Raw genomic sequence first — 20,319 nt, forward strand, 5'->3', positions numbered from 1 at the left:
CTGATCGACAGCCGGCTAAACATGAGCCAGCAGTGTGCCCAGGTGGTCAAGAAGGCCAATGGCATCCTGGCTTCTATTAAGAATAGTGTAGCCAGCCGGTCTAGGGAAGTGATCGTCCCTCTCTACTTGGCACTGGTGAGGCCACATCTTGAGTACCGTGTTCAGTTCTGGGCCCCGCACTTCAAGAAAGATGTTGAGGTGTTGGAGCGAGTCCAGAGGAGGGCGACCAAGTTGGTGAAGGGTCTGGAGGGTCTGACCTACGAGGAACGGCTGAGGGAGCTGGGGTTGTTTAGCCTGGAGAAGGGGAGGCTCCGAGGTGACCTTATTGCAGTCTACAACTACCTGAAGGGATGTTGTAGTGGAGTGGGAGTTGGCCTCTTCTCCCGGGCAGCTAGCGATAGGACAAGAGGACACAGCCTCGAGCTTTGCCAGGGGAGGTTCAGGTTAGACATTAGGAAGCATTTCTTTTCAGAAAGTGTCATTAGACATTGGAGTGGGCTGCCCACGGAGGTGGTGGAGTCACCATCTCTGGATGTGTTTAAGAAAAGACTGGACATGGCACTTAGTGCCATGGTCTAGTTGACATGGTGGTGTCAGGGCAATGGTTGGACTCGATGATCCCAGAGGTCTCTTCCAACCTGATTGATTCTGTGATTCTGTGATTCTGTGAACCTGAGAGCACTGTGTCCTTCCTGAAGGTGCTCCAGCTGCTCTCCAAAATCTTGCTGCACCTTGCAGAATTTAACTTTTCTAAGGTATGGTGCTAGGACTCAGCCTGGTATTTCATATAGTAAACAAAAGAGGTGTTTCCATTGGTCTGTATTTACATTAGGTATTGAAGTACATAGGGTTTTCCATTTCACACCAGAAGTTACTTTCTCACTCACTATTTTTCGTTGGTAGGTAAGAACTTGACTGAGATTTTCAGTGCTGGCTATAGTCAAAACAGTGAAGTATAATGACAGTATAGCTCAGTGCAAAGATAAATGATGGTTGTAGATGTGCAGACAGTCTGTGTTCTTGGAAAGAGGAAGTAAATTAAGCAAATAGTTTAGAAGATCTGTTGGAGATTGAGGGCAATACATGTTGTAGAAGAAGGGACTTGGGACTGGGTAGGAGTTTTGTTTTTCACTGAAGATGAGGTATGTATTTGCTTTACTGGATTCTTTACTTCAGGTGCCAACTCATGAACAGTCTGAACAACAGTCTGCTTTCTTTAACAAAGCATTCCTAGAATTGCTTAGCAGTAAATTGGGCAAAATTAGGTTATGTTGACTAAGTGACCATGAGTCTTCAATTATAATAAAAATATAGTTAAAGCCCATTCATCTAAATGTAGACTTTTCTTCTGTCTCCCTTGAGAAGAAAACATGATCTCAGACAGGAGCTTTTCAGCATAACCAGTATATGCCAGAGATGTTATTCAGTCTGATTTGTAACATTGGCCTTGAAATAAGAAGCGACTACATAAAGGGACTGTTTTACTTTCAGCCAGAAACCCTTTTTTTCCCCCAGAAATATCAAGGAGCTGAAGATAAGTGATGCAAATTGGGTGCTTTTATTATCTTCAGTTATTTTGCAGATCTGCTTTGAAAATTATCCCCACATTGTTTTTTGACAAAACCATTTTGCTTTTAGAGGTAGAACTTACGTGAAAATATTTGTAATCAGTTTGTGTTGTTAATCGTACGATATTGAAAGTAGTAAGACCTCTAGGTCCAAATAGCAGTCACTTTTTATTTAGCTGGGAGCTCTCCATGAGAGAGCAATGAAGCCAGGGAGCCAGAAGAATTATTTGCAGTTGAGACTCATTAAATGCAACAACCTCTTTTAGCTTTTTTCACAAGAAAGCAACTGTCACTCCTCCATGCTGAGCACTTGGATGATACATTCACAGCAGAATGTTTGGCAGAATACCAGTTGGAAGTGTCCAGAAACTATTTTGAGAAGCTAATAATCCAGAAGTGTTCAGCTGGCCTGCAGCTGGGTATATTTTGGGAAAGGAATGTTAGGAAAGACATGTGATGACTGTGATGGTAAGAAAGCTACGGATCACTGTATCTGTTTGTTTTTAAGATGCCCTGTTTTCAGGTTTGTTCACAGTTTAATCTACCAGGAATTTCAGTTATTCCTATGTATTTCTCCTCAAAAGAAATATTTGGTAGGTATACAAAAAAAAGAAAATTGCTCACAATCCATGGACAATTCTACTGTAATAAGCCTCATAGTCCTGTGATGTAGGAGGCAGGTAGCAGACTTCTGTAAATAAATAAATAGTGTACTGAAGTAGGTGCTTAATATTTAACAATGGAGAGTATTTGCTGTTGTGTGCTTTGTGCACCCTGGTTTAGTGATGCATGCTTTCACTTGAATAAGAGATGGTCTGGACATCTAGTTTTTGGGGAAGGTGTTGTATATTTGATAAAAGCTGAAAAATTCTCTCAGTGTCCTTTGAATAAATGTAGTAAGATTTTTTTATGAGTTTACCACACATATGAGATACGAACAATTGACAGGTATTTCCAAAATCTGTTTGTCAGAAAACTTTTTAAACCAAAGCAGACCATCACTTGGGTATGGCCCTGTGAGGATATCTTTTTCAAATACACTAGCAGTTAGAGCTGCACAACTGCAATAATGTGACATCAGGAAACTGACCCATGATGGAAAAGACTGTGGAACTGTAGTTAGGTTGTGTTTTCTGAGTATGAAAGGGGAAAGAATCTGTTCACATCCTACTGAATAATGTTCACAGCTGGAGACCAGCATGGAGCTTATGGTACCCCCATATCTGAGAGTGGTGGAGGGGAATAACGTTTAGCAAAAGGTGAGTTGCACACAGTTATCTCACTGTAAAAGAAGGCCCATATCCCATTTAGGTAGCTCTTGCCCATCATTCTTCTCTGTCAGATTCTCCACCAGAAACATGCTGTGAAAGTGCCTAGCCAAGCACAGAAACAGTGGTGTTTATAGGTCTACATAGAAGAGATCTGCAGTGCATGGATCTTGACTTAAGGATGAACACATTTTCAAGTGGAAAATGGAATAGTTTTGTGTAGTGAATATCTCAGAATACAATTAAATATTCTGATGTATAAACTGAATGGAAGGTCCAAAAAGGCATCTTTAAAATGTCATAGAGCTTTGAGAACAGTGGCTTGCTTAGTTGTGGAAGTACAGAGACATACTTAGATAAGCGCTGAAAGGCATAAAAGCTCAAGTAGATTTTTTTTTGGCTGGTATTTAGAGAGCATTTCTGTCCTCTCATGTCCAGAGAAGAGAAACAGGCTGCCTGCTTCACTTCTGCCATAATCATGAGAAAACAGTGGTTTGGAGCGAGAAATTGTCCATTTCAGAACCAAATACCATGACCTTTTTCTGAGGTCCATTCAGTTATCCATAGAGTTAGAGATCTGAGAGCCGAATTTTGTTGACCTGAATGCACCGTTTGTTGCTGCTTGCCAAGACTTCGGTTTTGTGAATCCCACTCATCAGTGTTCACAGTGTCTGTTCCTCTAGAGACACTTGAGGTGGTGCAATGTTGGAATAAACCCTAACATAAAGTAAAACCATGTAGATGGATCATGGAGCAGAAATTCAGAGCTGAAGACAAGCCTTTCAGGTAGAACAGAAATGAACTGCACTGTTTTGCTTCTCTGTTCTTTTTGATTACGTGTATTTTATTTCAGCCTTTGAGTTCTCAGTTGCAGGATTTTGTCAATTCTGATAACTCCAGAAGTGAAGTGTTTTCATGGAGATGAATTTGCTTCACTTTTTGCACAGCAGGAGTAATGTATTATTAACAAAGCAATAGAGAAGTCTGTTTTAAATAATTAAACAGGCTTCAGTAATAGATGAACTAAGGGGGAAAAAAAGAGAAAGAAAAGAAATTAAATAAACATGAATTTATATTGATAGGATATTTTTTTCTGAGTAGACCTTTTAAAACTGTTGGTTGAGCACAGAGAATACAGGTCATCTTTCCTTCATCTGTGAGAGACAACAATCTTAAACTTATACAGGAAAAAAACACCCCAAAAACCCAAACCAGAAATAATTTAAAAAAAAACAAACAAACAAAAAGCCTTTTACTATACAGGGCAGAAAGCTTTGTGCTGTTTCATCAGTCACACAGAAGAAGGCTTAAATTTATCAGTTAGTCTGCTTGAAGACACACATTCTCCAGGTGACTTATGGGCCTTTAAATTACAGTGTGCACAGGATACATAACCCCTTGATTTTTTTTTGTTTTACTATGTTTTAATTCTTGAAAGATGAAAGCAATATCAAGTGATTTTTCTGTGCTGTTGAAAACTAGAACAGCAGTTATTACAGTTTTAAAGTCTTTTGAAAACACAGGAGGGATCCACACTAATTTTTTCAGACTGGCGCATGAAGCTGCATTTGAACTGGAAGTTCAAGTGAAAGTGCAGCTAAGGAAGTCCGTACTTGAGAGAAACAGCCAGCGCTGAATCAGCTTCCAGGAGCCCTGCTGCACTGGCAGCCTTCCATCCCTTGTGCGTGCTGCTGGACAAACCCTGCCAGCATAGCGTGTGTGTGATCTGACGGACAGTCAGAGTCCGTACAGCCTAAGATTTTATTCACAGAGAAGTTACCAGCTCACGGAGTGTGACTGTAATACTACATGGTTAATGCTACTGACTCATGTGGCCAAGAGACTCTTTGAAATGGGCAAAATAAAGGGCCATCTTGCCATAATGGACTCAGTTACATATATTGTTTGCTCACTCAGAATTTTCTGTGTCAAATCTAAACCTCTGTGTATTCTTAGGTATATTTTTGTTTTGTATTTGAGGCTTAGTAATGTAACAAGAACCAGTGGAGGTCTTTCTTCAAAGACTTTGACAGAGGCACACAGTTATTGCTTAGGTCAAAATCTCTATTTTTTGTAACTTCAATGAATTTTACTGAAGAATTACGACTCGGTGTTGTGCAAACTCTGATGGACAGTGTGTTTGTTTTAAAAAAGCTAGTTTATTCAGAGCTTTTGCATAGTGTAACATGTGTGGACAGTCAGATCTCTCAAGTGAGATTGTCAATCATTGTCCAGGTGGTGGCAAGTGGCAGGAGGCTCCGCCCTTGCAGGGCATCGTCAGCTAGATCAGGGGAGATTCCCCAAACTAAGACTCCCTAAACTGCATTTGTTCTTGGGTGGGTCTTACATACCGCTGGTCTGCAATCCTACATGACCACTCTAGCACCTGTGATCCATTGCCGTAGTTTACCTTAAGCTACATACAAAACACCGCCTACGTTAACTGTGTACATAAGACTGTCATACATGATATTATCTGCATCTGCAGAAATAGTTTCTGGTGAACTGGCAAGTATCTTATCTGTGTACCTTTTGGTTGTTTTTTCAGCAGAAACTGCATAGGGAAGCTATTGGGTCAGCCGGAGTCCCTATCCAGGACAGTGGTTAGCACCCTGAACCGATGAATGGTGCCTCTCACTTGTCATAGGCACAGGAGGAGCCTGCTGAGGGATCTCTGAGGCTGCCTGAAATTCCTGTATGGAGAGGTCCTACAGCAATTAGTCAAATGCTTTGTTCTGAAATGAGCAGTTCAGTCAGTTACCTTGTCTCAGGTCAACTTGTTGTATCATCTGTTCACAAATGGGCAGGGGCAGGTCCTGGACCACCCAGCAAACTGATGGCTAAGTGCACTGGGTATGTGCAGAGGCAGTTACACCACAACGGCAGTTACATCACAACTACAGTACAAACTTAACTTTCACCCTTATGTCACAATTATAAATTAAATTGCATAGATTGTGTCATAGTATGCAGGTATGTGTACAATAGTTCTGAGTTGGTTTTATTCTTTCAAACCCCACATTTTTAACAAAGATGATGAATAATGACGACTTGTTATATTGTAAGGAAATTTAGCTTTCATCTCCATTCTTTATGGGTACTTTATGCCATCTAAAAGTTATAAACATATGTTGATGGTTTCACTCTACATTTTAGCGAATAGAATTTGAACTGTTCAAATCACAGTAGATATTCTGCCACAACATAATTGTGCTAAAACCTAAGAGATTTACTGCCATAGTTGAGCTATACTGAGTGGTGGTTATGAAATTATGCATCTGACTATACTTTCATGTTGGACCTGAATATTTCATATTGCTTTGACCTTTGCCTAATGTGTATGGGTACCTCTCAGGAGACTTTTTATCACTGAAATCAAATAAATTTAAAAGCCTTGCTTTATCCAGTTGTCTCCTCTGAACTAATATACAGGAAGACTATGTTTGCCATTCCTCTGCCAAGAAGCCGGTAGGTGAACATTAGTGTCTTATAAGTAATGGCCTTTTGTTTAAGTGAATCTTTCATTGCTGGAGTATTTGTTGATTTCATCCCCTCTGTTCCAGCCTTGTGTGTGATCGTGTGACCCACTAGGTTCTACTCTTTTCAGAGAAGCTGCTGCTAAAAGCAGGTAAAACAGCACTGCTTTTATAAAGCAAGAGCAGGTGGTTATATTTGAAGATGTTTCAGTGTCAGCTATGTTCGTCTTCATGAGCTATTCAGTAGCCAGCGGGGTTGACCTGGATAGGTTAGATGCAACACGATGCCACACAGTCCTCTCCTGTTACAAGTTCTGTTACTAAATCCCTCTGTGCAATAGCAAGGAAGGTTTCTCGGGTGGGGTGGGTTGCATGTTAGAGTCAAACACCACCAAAATTGAAATGGAGAATTTTTGGATGTACCAGGTTGAGTATCGTAAGAAAAATGTAAGTAGATATTCAAGAGGAGAAATGGGCTAACTAGTACTTTTTTATTGCTGCACTTAAACCACTTCATAATTCCATTGATGGACCTCTCTGTGTAATAACAGCGTGCTTCACATGAACTTACTGTGTTTGTTCTGACAGCATTTTTGTTAGGCTTCTAAAATTTGTTTTGTTAACAGACAGTGAAGTAATCACTAAGCATTTATTTTAGACTTCATTTGTAGCGTTTTGAGAAGCTACGCAAGTTGTCTATCCACTATGATGTATCAAAATATTTCTTGTTATTGCTTTCTGTGACTGCATTCTTCCCTTATGCATTTTATATGGTACTTCTAAAAGTGTATTTTGGTCCAGAAGAGAACTGAGTGTTTATTCTTCAAACTGAACTTTTTTTTTACAAATGTTTTTGGGGACAGCTCGCATATCATGTCATGTAGCAAACTTTGTAGGATGTTTGGGTTTGGTAGTTTTGGTATTGTATTTTTTTCCCCAGAAAAATTTGAGCAGACATTCAAACAGAGCACGTGGAAAGCTGTGTGATCATTTTGGTGGCTGCTTAATTCTGATACTTTTTAGGTGAAAATAGCTGAGTAAAGGTATTTACTACTACTGAATAGTGCTACTGGAGTAACTGTTAATACATTTTTAATGGTGCAAAATTTCTTAATGTCAGCAACCAACTGGTTTAAATTAAATCATTTATTGTTATCACTTTAGTGTCTGAATATGAGGGTTTTCAGACATTTTAAACAACTTTTTTTTTTTGTGGAAACATTTATGCTAAGATACACACTTTACTTTCTTTATCTAATATTTAAAGCTCAATCCTACAATATCCCAATGCCGTTATTAGGTTGATAGTATTGTGCACCTTTTATATTTAATCCTAATACAGAAATAACTATGTAACTGTTGGGAATGTGAGCACTATGAGGACTCTTCCTTAAGTAAATAGGAGTTGCCATTTGTGCAGTTGAGTCACTGTGGCACTGTAACTCTGGTAGTTACACAGCAAGTCAGGGGAGCCTGTATCTCTTCCACAGCCCCTGCGTGAATGCCAGCAGTGCAATAAGCAATCCTTCAGTCTGATGGCACAGGCACATGCCAGCATTCTAGGGACCATTTCACAGCTGCATCTGGTCAGGGACTGTTTCACAGCTGCGTCTCCTTTTTGCCCTGAAGTTGTAATTCAAAATATAGGGAGAAGAAAGGACTGCCGTTTTACCCAGGAGGTATCTGGGTAAGGAATTGCTTCTTAAATCTTTGGAATTCTTTGTTAGTTGACTAAAATGGTAATATTTAGTGATTATCCAAGATAGACCTTTTAAAGGAATGAGGGTAAAGAGAAGGAGGAGGAGAAGGGAATTTTATTTTCTTCTTTCGTTCCATATCTGTGAAGCTAAGCTTGCAAAACTTAGACTTCTTTGCACACTGTTTCATAGAACTCAATGTTTCAGCTGGATTGGAGGCATAGCAGGAGGGCACTCCTAGATTGGAGCTGCTGCCAGCTCAGAGCACTGGAAGTGTGGCCATTTTCTGGTATGACTCGTTGGCTTAGAAAAGAGCTGTGTCATGCAATTGTTTGTGAAACCAGAAGAATAGTATTTGGCTGCTTTGCCATCACTGATGAATGTTGAGCTGGCAAAGCTAGGGCCAAACTCCCTGTGTCAAAGGAGAGTATAGAATGCCAAGGCTGCTGGGCTAAACACCCAGCTTGCATAGCTAAATGCTAAACTTTCCTTTGAGGATTCACATTTTCGCATGCGCATTGACGTGTTTTGCAGGTATCTCCTTAAGATCTGCCTTTAAAAATGCCTGCTGGGTTGAAGTGTTATACTCAGTTTGGTCACCTTCATTAATTCCACGTTCTGTGTTCTTGTGGCATACCCCCATACCATTTCCCCCTGCTCTGGACTTCAGATGCTTCACTACAGCTTTTTAGTGTCACCAGCATTCATTAGGAATTGCCTATGATTAGAATATCCTTCCCAAAGCATTCTTTCCCTTTACCAAGATACTTGCTGATGGATCACATAGATCTAACTATTCCATGATACTGCTTTTCTATGCTGTTCCCTTTGTTTTTCTGCTATGACATTCTTGATGATCATGAATGACTAGGACGTGATTGGAAAGACAGTTTTTCCACTGAATTGGTTACGATGAAGGGATAAGAATGAGGAAATCTGATTTAGAGAGCGCGTATAGTGCTGAGATCATAGCACAAACTGTGAAATATTTTCCAAGTTTGTGCTGCGTCTAGGATGAGGAATCATAGTTCTTGATCACACTGGTATGGAATAGTCCTTAAATATATTCATAAGTCCTTGAATACATAGATATTACTCTGTACAATTTATAAAAATTGTTTTGTAAGATGGTGGAATAACATTTATGGACAACCACTGCAGCCTGCCTGTGCTCAGAGGAGGTTAGTTTAGCACTTCAGGTTAATTAAACCTGACAACATGTGTGCTTATGGGGAGATTGCAGTCTTTTCTTCACTCTCTCCAATTTGACAACTGAATAGTCTTTAGCTGAATCCCTGTGTTCTGGTCATGGTCAATTCACCTGTCTCCCATCACAACTTACTTCTTAGGGACTTTATCTTTTCTTTCCTAGAATGTCAGAGTTTAGGACGTCGATCTGCATTGCCTGCAGCCTTCAGTAAGCTCACAGTCATTTGCCTGCATGCAATAGGCATGTACTTGCGCAACTCAAAGTCCTGTAACTACAGCTTAGTTGAACGCTGACAGTAAGTGGTTGGCCCAGTACCAGTATCAGATGATCCCCCAGTCACCTTGGAAAAATACAGTTTTATGACACACATTTTTGGCTGAGTGTTGCTTGTCACTGAATACAGCTTTTTATCTTTCTAACCGCTTCATTTCCTACATTACTGACAAATAAACACAGACTTTTTTTGAAAGGTTTAGCTGTTCAGAGTAAGTCCACTGAGATATTGGTATGTGATCATTATGATAAAAAGCAAGTGTTACAACATTTTAAAAGTGTTCGTCTTGGGTTTTTTTGTTTTCTTTTGTTTTTTCTTTTAATCTCTTATTTCCACTGCCAAGTTAGAGGAAAATACGAAAGAAGAATTTCTGTATTGGTCACTCATATTATTATTTAATTTTCTTGCCATGTCTAGTCTCCATCTCCAGATTCCTCTTCACCTCGGGGTGCTGAATCATCAAGTAGGCAACATCACCAGGATGTCTGCAGTACAGCAGAGGCCTCCGCTAATAAAGAGGTAGAGTGAATACTTTTTCAAAGCCACAGTCTTGTTCATGCTGCTTAAGCCTTTTTATTTTCCTTTCCCCCTTCTACCTGTGCATTCCCTTCTCTTCTTCCAAAATTGTAACAAACTCGGAAAAGCTGATTTGTAGCTCCTTTCCCTTATGCTTGCCTGTCTGTCTGACTGCATTTCTAACATATTTAAGACGGTTCATCATGGCATTTCTGACTGTGTGCTCAGCTGCCACGAAATTTATTTAACAGGCTGGGAGGTATTGATTTACCATCAGCAAACATCACCTCTGTATTAGAGGCAAAAGGAAGCAGCCCTTTTCTTTTTTCCATGCAGAATGTCTTCTGGCAAACAAAAGAATGTTTCTCAGACAGATGAAAAGCTTGTTTAAATGAAATTAATTAGATAGTAATTTATGCTTCTTAATATTTTGTCATTGTAGAAACTGACCTGCCACTGATTCACAGTCAGAATTCAGTTCCTGATTCCAGGCTTCTCAAAATAAAGCTAAATACTTACTTTTTTTTTTTTCCTTCCCCCACACCCCCCCCTCACGTGGCAGCTTTTTACACTGCAGTTGTTCTACCAGTACACAATGAGAAGTGTGAGTAGAAATTCTCGCAGTGTGAAAAGAAAATAATTTGGCATAAGTATTTGGATTAGTATAGAATGGCTGGCTCTGTAAACACAAAAATCTGCAAATACTCGGTTTATTTGCTTTTTGTTTTTTAAACTTCAAAAAAATCTAGAAACTGTAGTCTATCAAGATACCATATTGTTACTTGTAGCAAGACATGAGTTATCTTCCACAATGAAAAAAAATGATCTACTATAAGTGGAAATATTGATTAAAATTGAAACACTAATTAGTAATCCATTCTTTCTTTTTTTTCTTTTGTTATTATCAAGAGATAAAAAAGCTTGTAACATGTATGTATTTGTGCCAGTCAGTATTTGCATTTAGAAAATAATGAAAGGTTTCAACAGATTTGAGAAACTTGTAATTTCTTATGTGCTAAAGCCTTCAACAATAGATTGTGCCATTAAATTTGCATCTACTATATTGTTAGCTTGTTAAAGTCTTTAGCTTTCTTCAGTACAGATATTGTCACTACAAATATAACTTTTAGCAATTTTAAAATATCAATAAACTTACACAGAGGAAGAAAACAAACAAGATGTTACTCATTTCAGTTTTTAGGATGTGCTCACACATAGTGTCAGAGGTGATATAAAAACAGGTTTCGCAGTAGGATGTGTCACGCTGTTTGTTTCCTTCAGGTGAACAATAATGCCTGCTTTAGTACTTCCAATGCAAGAACAACAGTGAGAAAGCAGCCTCATAATTTTTGCAAATGACTTTTAGGTCTTAGTAAAACCTTTTTTTTAAAATATAAATGTTATAATACTGGGTGGCAACGAGATTAACAAGCATAATGAAACATTAATGAATTTGATATTTCATTATTCATGGATATGTAAAATTAAAAGGTGTAGGTTTCCTCCTATTGGTAACTTTACCTGTTACTTTATTTTCCTGTAGTCTTAGTAGAATGTCTTTCAACCTAAGTAATGAACAAAACAACTTAATTTTGAGTGTGAGTTTTTGCAATAAAAGTATATATGGTGATGGTTTACACCACTCTATCCTGAAAAGAAGTTGCATCAGCTAGTCATATTGCTGAATAGTTGCCAAATCTGTAATTACAGACTTTGTTCACTCTGTTTAAAAAAAAAAAAAGTACTTTGGAAAGGGCATTTATATGCGTGAGCTGTCTCTTGTGTGTAGGGATTTGTCCTCTAGGCCTGTCAGAGTCCACTGGTTCAGTCTCCCTCTTTAGCACTACACCAGCAGCAATTACAAACAATTGTTGAAGTCTGTATGGGTAGGTGGTCCTGTAAAAACATTCATCTGAAGAGATGAAAGAGCCACAGATCTGAAAAGGCATGTCAGTGTCCTCACAGCAGCTTAAATGCTTTGGCAGCAGGAGATCGTTGTTTATTGACATCTTTATTTATGCTAGTACAATCTCTGATGGAGAGCTTTCTTGGTTTTGCAGTACAGCTTAGTCATTTTCATAAGGAACAGCAAGTACTTAAAGGCTGCGCAGGCTCTGCTACTGTGTCACACACCTTTTGTTTTTATTTCACAACTGTTTTATTTTATAGCAAGAAAAGCATCATTGGTTGAAAAATGTTGTTACGTCCATTTTCTATTTGTTACAGTGGAAAAGAGTGCCTGGGATTAGTTACTCAATCCGTCACATAACTGTGGCTTTCCTAGTTCACCTGTTTTTTCCACTAATACACAGAACCTTGTAAGTTGCCAGTCATAAGGAAAAATAATTCGGCATATATTTCAGTGTATATTGTCTGGAAATATACTGGAAATTTTCTAAGATATGCGTTATTCTGATCATATATAGATTTTCTTTTAATAAAATTATATTAAGCAGTCATTTGAGAAGTTACTGCTACTACAGTGTGTTGTAGGTTCATGTAAGTTTTGTGATCCTTGGACTATACAAAATTTTTATCTGCCACACATAGGATAGCAGCAAATATTTCAATATAACTATTACCATCTATATATCACCATATAGAATTTTCTTTGATTAATTTTCTTTTGTGTTTTACGTTATTCATTATAACAAAATGATGAGTCGTACTGGAAGTTGTAGCTTTCAGGTGTTGGAAGTGTTAGCCACAGTCTTTCACATAAAATTGCAGTTGGAAGTAAGGTCTTACTTTAGACTGTGTATTTACATATACAAGTGAGGGGTTTTTTTATTTGTTCACCTTTTACCAAATTGAAGCTGCCAGATGTGCTTGGTACAGTGTAAACATAATTGGTGGTGAGGTGTTAGTGAATTCAGTTACCCCACAGAAGACAGGTTGTTACCTAACCTGTTAAAATCTAGAAAGTTTTCCGTAGGCTGTATTAAGGTGAGGGATACATCTAACAACAGTCCTAATGAATAACAGAATTTGGTTAATGAGTAACAGAATTTTGTTAATGAATAACTGACTGAGCTGATGGTTTCAGTCATGAATAATAACAGTATAGCATGATTTTATATATTCCTGCATATATTTACCTGTAGTTGTAAGATCCAGTGTCTTTGAGATACAATGTATTTTCCTGCATACTTCTTGATTAGTAAAAGTAGAGCACCTATTGGTAGACAGTTAATATATTGAACACCAATAAGTACCTGAAAACTGGGGTAGCATGTTGCCTGATAGATAAAGACACAAACAGAATACATTGAATTTAACTCTAGTAGGTGCTTAGAGTTCGAAAATACTAAATATAATAATAAATATTAATAAATGGTGATCTGCCTTTGCTAATAACTATGACTGATTTATTTTTTTATTTTTTTTTGGCATGGAGAAATTTTTTATGCATATTTGTGCATGCTCTGTTCTGTTTGAAATCCTTCTTGTCTTAATTACAGTCCAGAAAAAGCTTGGCTTCATTTCCAACCTATGTTGAAGGTAAGATAGTTCTACAATTTCTAAATGTTTTTTCATATCCAAAAAACTCCAGTATTTATAATGTATAAAATTTTATTTTTATTTGCTGAATAGAAAAGCTGCTACAGTTGGGTATACTGATTTAGATTAAATTGTGTCCAATCTGAAACCTGAGATAAATCCTGCTATGCTCTTTCAGAAGTTCAGAATCATGGACCTTTTATTTTTTTGGTGTTTCATTTGTGGTTTCTGCCTCAGTTCTTCTGGGTTTTTATCAGTATCACTTAAAACACTACTAATTTTTTTATGGTATTTACACAACACATGGCTGTGTGTGGACAAGGAAAATAGGCTAGGCAAAGAGGACTGTAGTGCTCCTTCCAGCACTGATTTCCATTGGTAGGCTCAATCCAGTCTCAGCTGGATTAACTAGCAGAATTAAATTAATTGGATTAATTGTCAGGCCTACCAGAGGAAATCTGCACTGCTTTACAGCTGCTTGTCCTCTAATTAAGTAGTGCTTCCTGTCTTAGAGTTAAGGTTACACTTGTGCTGAATTTATTCAGAACAACGTGAAAAAGCAAGTTACCTGCTACATGAATTGCTGCTACCTTTTGTATGAGTCTGCATCCTGTGCATACAGGACGACTGCATGCTATAAAACCCAGTTATTTCATTACGAGAACATGACAGAAGCAGAAAATTCAAAGTTTCATTTGGTTTTTTTTTTCCCCTGAGAGCATTTGTTCCATATGCTTGATGAAATGCCAGAAATACAGTTGATGTGATACATGATTTGGACTGTCTTGGAACTCCTTGGATTGCTTTACAGTGTGCTGTGTTTAAATGATTGTGATCATTCTCTTTAGACTACAAACTGATCGTTGTTTTAGTCTTCAGTGTATGAGCTGCATAGTTTGGAGTCTGTTGCCAGAGTGTCAACTAATGTAAATTTCAGATACTGTTTTGAAACTAGCTGAGCTTTGGAATTTTGCAGCAATGAAGGATCTCTCTTAGAAATGAAATTCCTCTCCTAGTGGTAGCCCTGTCTATCAAGGGCTATCTTAAATAATCCTCCCCTCCTTAAAAAGAAAAAAAATGTAATCTAAAATTTTCTTAGATCTTGGTCCAGTGCAAAATTCCTTAAAAAAACAAATTTTCTATTTTTATGCACTAGCAGTCCAAGAAAAACTTGCTAGTACCTATGCTACACTTTCATTCTGATAATAATTTCATTGTCAGAGGTAATAAATGGAGGGGGTCTTATAAAAAGAAGTGCTGTCTGTGTGTTCATCTCTGATGAAAACAGAGCACATACCTTTTCTGGGTTTAATATGCTACCTTATGGGAAACTTATCTACACCTTTGTCAGTCTGTATGGTTTTTGTGTTTTGATAAGAAATTGTACTATAAAGGGTTTTGTACCCTTTATAGTGAAGTGATGGAAGTGGTGAAAAGGCCTTGACATGTAGAGTAACAAATAGCAACACTTAAAGTGCTGTATCGTTTCAGGACTGGAAGGGTGTGCAAATATGTAGTACTTCCAGATGCGTAAATTTACCTAAGGAAAAAATTCCATTTCTTTGGGTCACGTACTTGAAAGTTACTTGTTCGTTTTGAGAGTTTTCCAGATATGTAGTGTCTGAACCAATTCTTCACACTGGAGATGAGCATCTTAAAATTACTAGTCATAAATTTTCTTATTTAAAGAAACCATAAAGGAGACAAGCTTGCTCATAAGATTTATACATCTATTTCTGTGTATGTAGTTTCAGTGTGATACTTGTCTTCACCTCTTTCTTTTGTTATTTTAGTCTTAATAGTGACTTGCATTTCTTTGGGGCCAAAGTTAACCATGCTCATTCTGAGTGGTTGTTAATCTCTTCTGTTATAATTAGATCAAAATTGACATCTGAGTTAAACTTTAAGCCCCATCACCTTATATCTCAAGATACCCCTTGAACTAATAAAAACTCAATTCTGATGTTGCAGGGTTTTTGCTTTGTTCTTAGAGGGGAAAAAAAAAGCAAACCTAAAACCAGTTTATTTTTTTGATGATAAAATGTGGACACTTTACCATTAGCATCCTGTAAGATGATTTGCAGTTTCACTTGTCTTGAACATCAATTGTTTTTCCTTACTTGTAAGAAATCAAGAAGCTTCTTAGGTTAACCACCCTCCCCTTTGGATCATGACAATTTTAACGTGTAGCAAAGTGTTAAAATACAACATTTTTACATATACAATTTTTAGATATATTTGCCAAACACCAAAAGACTTACGGATCATAAATGCTGCTTTGTAAGGATTTGCATTGTTAGGCACTGAACACTTCATCACCCTCTGACTTTCCACAGAAGTTGATGGGAGGCAGAACATTAAGAATATGTGGGACTAAGAGAGTTGGTTTGCCACCAGGAGAGCCTGTGCTCTGTATATTCAACAATATTTTTATTTAACTCTACTTTACCTTAGTATCCTTGTTGAGACTAAGAACGATTTTTAAAGGTCTATGACATAAAAGTACTTTGCTTAATTGAGCGATCAGTCTTCTTGGTAAGGGGCGGCGTGTTGTACCTGTAAAGCATTCCCAGGGAGGTTCCTCTGCCTGTGATACTAACTGCGGCTAACACACAAGTGAGCAAGTGGCTGATGGCTGTTATTAAATTGCACCATTCCTCTTTCTGTTTGTGCCCGTCGGTCTTAGAATTGCAAGGCTGGTTTTGATGGGTGAGGGGCGAGCTGAGTAACTGTGTCTGTCCCTTTATAACAGTGAAAACTCACAGGGATTATTTTGCTCGAGGGTGATCCCTGGTCACAAAAAAATGATCTATTGTGAGAGACAGGCTGGATTAACAATTACAGCTTTTGCTGGAGAGGTGTTGAGAGCATTTGCTTGGTGTTTTGTACCTTTGAAAGTATGGGTTGCCATATCATCATGCTAAACTGAAGTATTTCAGAGGAGGATTTGCAGCCATCAGGTCCAGGCTCAAGTTGTCAGAGCACTGCTGTTTTGCCGTGGTTCAGCATGATTTTCTTCAGTGATTGCTTTCATGTGTTACAGTTCCTGGACCTTGCGATCCTGAAGACTTAATCGATGGAATCATTTTTGCTGCCAATTACCTTGGCTCGACTCAACTCCTTTCTGATAAAACCCCCTCCAAGAATGTGAGAATGATGCAGGCTCAGGAAGCTGTCAGCAGGATCAAGGTGAGGAATAGTTCCTGCTGCTTCTTATACGGGTGCCTTAAGGTTACGGATATGAACTTCTTACATATGCAGTAGGCTTTTTGGGGGGGGTTATCTGTGGTTTCAGAGATGTTAAGTGCCTCATCTTTATTTCTGCAAAATAAATCACATGTTTAATCCTGCTTTTTGAACAAGACGGATAAGGAAAAGTTACCAGATCATTTTAATTCCCTATAGTAATACTTGTGCCATGTACTCTAAGCCAGAATCTGAAGGGAGTGGTGGTCTAAGTTACATATTACCTGGGCATTGAGGGTAAACAGGTTTAGGGTATAACTAGTAAGCTCTGCAGCTGCTTCTGGGTTGGCACTTGATGGAACTGGTACTGTGGTAATGTCTGCAGTTATTTTTGACCCTGCTGTGGATACTAGTTTCTCCACCACATAACAGCTATGAGCTGATTTAAAAAGAAAAAAAAAAGCCTGTGATGGTACAGAGATGTCTGGAAAAAAAGAATTTGTCCTGGAATCTGGTATGCTTTCTTTGTTTGGAAAACAGAAATGCCCACCGATTTCTGTACTGGCTGTGACAAGCAATGGGCATGCTGCTGTGTTGTAAGTTACAATGATGACATTGTCAAGTGAAATTAAGGTGTGTGGATGAAGTATTGCAGGGTTGTAGAGGATGCTGCAATATTCCCACTACCCATACCTAACTGTGTGGTAGGCACACAGCTTCATCTTCTGCTAATTAAGCCAACCAACACAATCTCATCTGCAAGTTTTCCTTAGTTTAATATTTGTGTGTTCTTCTTTTGTATAGTTTATTTTGGATTCCAACTCAGACTCTGTGTGCAATTGTGTGAAAGAGAGAGGAAGAGAGGAAGCATGTTATCAGCAAGGCCGACAGCACTGCCTGTTAAGGTCGTCTGATGCTTCCTACTGTTATTATTCCTTTCAGTGTTTTCCATGCCAGGTGTTCGGTTTGGTCTGTGTATGAAACTTTCACAGGGAAGCTCCAATTAGAACCATTGAGACACTTCCAGAAATTGTAATTTTGCTGATGTTCAAATACCTAAGTTGTTCTAACATTGTGTCTGAAAATCACTGACACCTCTAGCATTTTAGAGGCACAGATGTAGCCTTCCTGTTACAGATAAGTCATCTTCTGCCATCTCTGTAAAAGTTTCCACAAACTTAAGCAACTACTGAGCATTTTGAAAAAGAATGATTTATCTGTGTCCATTGGAGACTCTGAATTCAGTGAAATTTTTTAAAAAGATTTTTCACTCAGCTTTCTAAACCCTGGCAGGTCTTGGTGGGTTCTTCCCAAAGCTACAGTGGAGACTTTCTCTTACAGATTCTGCTTCTTTCCTGCTCTGGGTGCAAGTAAGGGTGTGCCTGTCTGTTTAGTAGTCCCCGTGGGTTCTTTCCTGACGCTTGGACACATGGTAGAAAGGTTGTCTGATTTGAATACAGAGGAAACTAAAGGTCAGATAGAGAAGGGAGAGAAATAAGGGCTTCAGTGAGGCTGGATCTAGGAGGGATGCATCACTGGAGGTTGAAAGGAAAGATTAGCATCAGCTGTTAGAGAAAACTGGTATCAGGAGTTGAACTTGAGCCTGACGCTGGGCAGGAAGTTTGCACCTAGGAGGTAAAGCTTGCGTGGGAGTACACAATAGACAAAGATTGAAGGGATATGTTAGAGAAAACTGGAAGAGAATTAATTCAAAGCAGGTCTATGAGGTATAAGAGTGTAAAATCTGATACTAAATGTATTTCCTAGAAATTCATTAACAAAATAAAGTTCTTTCTGAGCATTCTGTTATGCCTCAGCACTGCTATGCCTCAAAACAGAAGTAGTCTGTTTAGCTCATTTCACTCATAAAACCTATAATTTATACATCCATATAAATTAGCAAGCATGCATATTCTTGGTTGTAGTAAATTTATCTCAGGGTGGAGACCCGAGTAGTTGCATTGTTGACTTGATAAAACCCTAGCTTGTGCATATAATTTTCTGAAGCTGTAAGTGTATTTCGGAAAATTGTTGCCTTACTGAATGGCACACAATACCATCGTACACTTCTTTGACAGTTACTGCTTTTCTGCTTCTAAGTGAAGCTCAGGCAGTGTAAATGTACCTCCGTGCACCTTAGGATCATTAGTTTATTAGGATTGGTTTTGGCTGGTTTTGTTGCTGATTGCCATTAAAGCTAAACTTTTTTAGTGAGAAATTTGTTATGACAGATGGAGTTCCTGCTGCCAGATTAATCACTTCATAAGACAGCCTTTAGCCCAAATGTGTAAAATACTGTTCGCACAAGGACTTGTGCCCTACTTGTGTTTGTTTCCAGTGTGTATTAGGTGCTGCACTTGAAACATTTCTCTGTAGTTAAAAAACCACAAAGGTTATGAATTAAGAGTGAGCTTTTAAAAATTTGCAGAATTGAAGTTAAGAGCATTAAAAAGGGAGGGAGAACTTTAAGGCCCACTGTGTACACATACCTTCCATACAAGTGTGTTCCTTTTGAATTTAATAATCCCTGTAATGCTTCATTTTAGCAGAGCCTTCAGACCACATATTCATTCATTTAGAATATGAACGGATTTTGAAAAAAATTCTCCATGCTGCTTCTTTAAACAAGTATCTCTTCAGTTAAAAGTACAAGAGTTGAAGCTTTTCTTGCTTGGTTGTTCATCTCTGTGAAGTCCAACTAAGTTAAAACAGATACACTGCTTTGAAGGCATTCATCAAATGTAGTTATTTTGTACTTCCACTAGGAGGTACTTTTAGTGATAGAAAAGGTATTTCATCATTTTCAGACTATAGTCTCATTTCTTTAGATAGCATAGAAGATGCTATCTTCTATGCTATCTATGCTAGCATAGAATATCTTTTCACATTTTACTCGAAGTGGATCTGTAGTACTTGTAACAGTAAAAAAGTTGATATTCATGGTTACAATTCATAGCTGCTCTGTGCTGTTACATTTCACACATGAACTAACAATTAACTTTCCTTTTTATTTTTCATCAGCAGATTTGAGCTGTGTGGCAGGTTTGAACATTTTTAGATAACAACTGTTTTAATTACTGAATGTAATTTAAGATAGAACCCGTATGTGGAAGCAGTTTAATATTCTGCACATTTTGTTTACTCAGTGTCATCTGGGTGTTCACTGAGTTGCTGTACATTTTTTGTAGAGATTAAATGGGCTGAGTATATTGAAGACATCCCTGTAGCAAAAGTGGAAGCTTGCTGGTTTTTAACAATTTATGATTTTGGAAATTGCTACTAGATACATAGTTACATTTAATTTGCCTTAAATGAAAAGCCTGGACTCTGTATATTTTTTAAAAAATATTTTATTTAGATTAAGTAGTTTCTGGTTTTTTCTAAGAATGTAGAAAGAATCTTTTGATCTAAATTAGCAAAATAATATGGTAATAAAGAGGATTTGTCTGGTGAGTATCTTGCATAGAATTATCCTAATTTTGTTTTTTTCCATGGACCTTAACTTCTTTTACGACATTTCTGTGCAGTGTTAAATCACTTATTAAAATCGGTTGTTCCATATCATTACCTTAGTTTTATGAAATATTTGAAAGTAGTTCCTCAAAAAAATAAAATACCACTAA

The 20,319-nt window shown here is 38.0% G+C and overlaps 1 protein-coding gene across 1 annotated transcript in view; it reads left to right on the forward strand.

The window, feature by feature from the left end:
* Positions 1 to 20,319, forward strand: part of APBA1 (amyloid beta precursor protein binding family A member 1) — a 101,126-nt gene that overhangs the window by 63,056 nt on the left and 17,751 nt on the right. Inside the window, exons 3-5 of the mRNA XM_068422350.1 lie at positions 9,911 to 10,012; positions 13,471 to 13,510; positions 16,554 to 16,699. Coding sequence (XP_068278451.1) covers positions 9,911 to 10,012; positions 13,471 to 13,510; positions 16,554 to 16,699 — 288 coding nt within the window. The remainder of the gene's footprint in view (positions 1 to 9,910; positions 10,013 to 13,470; positions 13,511 to 16,553; positions 16,700 to 20,319) is intronic.

This window comes from Nyctibius grandis, chromosome Z (assembly GCF_013368605.1).
Source record: "Nyctibius grandis isolate bNycGra1 chromosome Z, bNycGra1.pri, whole genome shotgun sequence".
In the NCBI taxonomy this organism is placed as follows: Eukaryota; Metazoa; Chordata; class Aves; order Nyctibiiformes; family Nyctibiidae; genus Nyctibius; species Nyctibius grandis.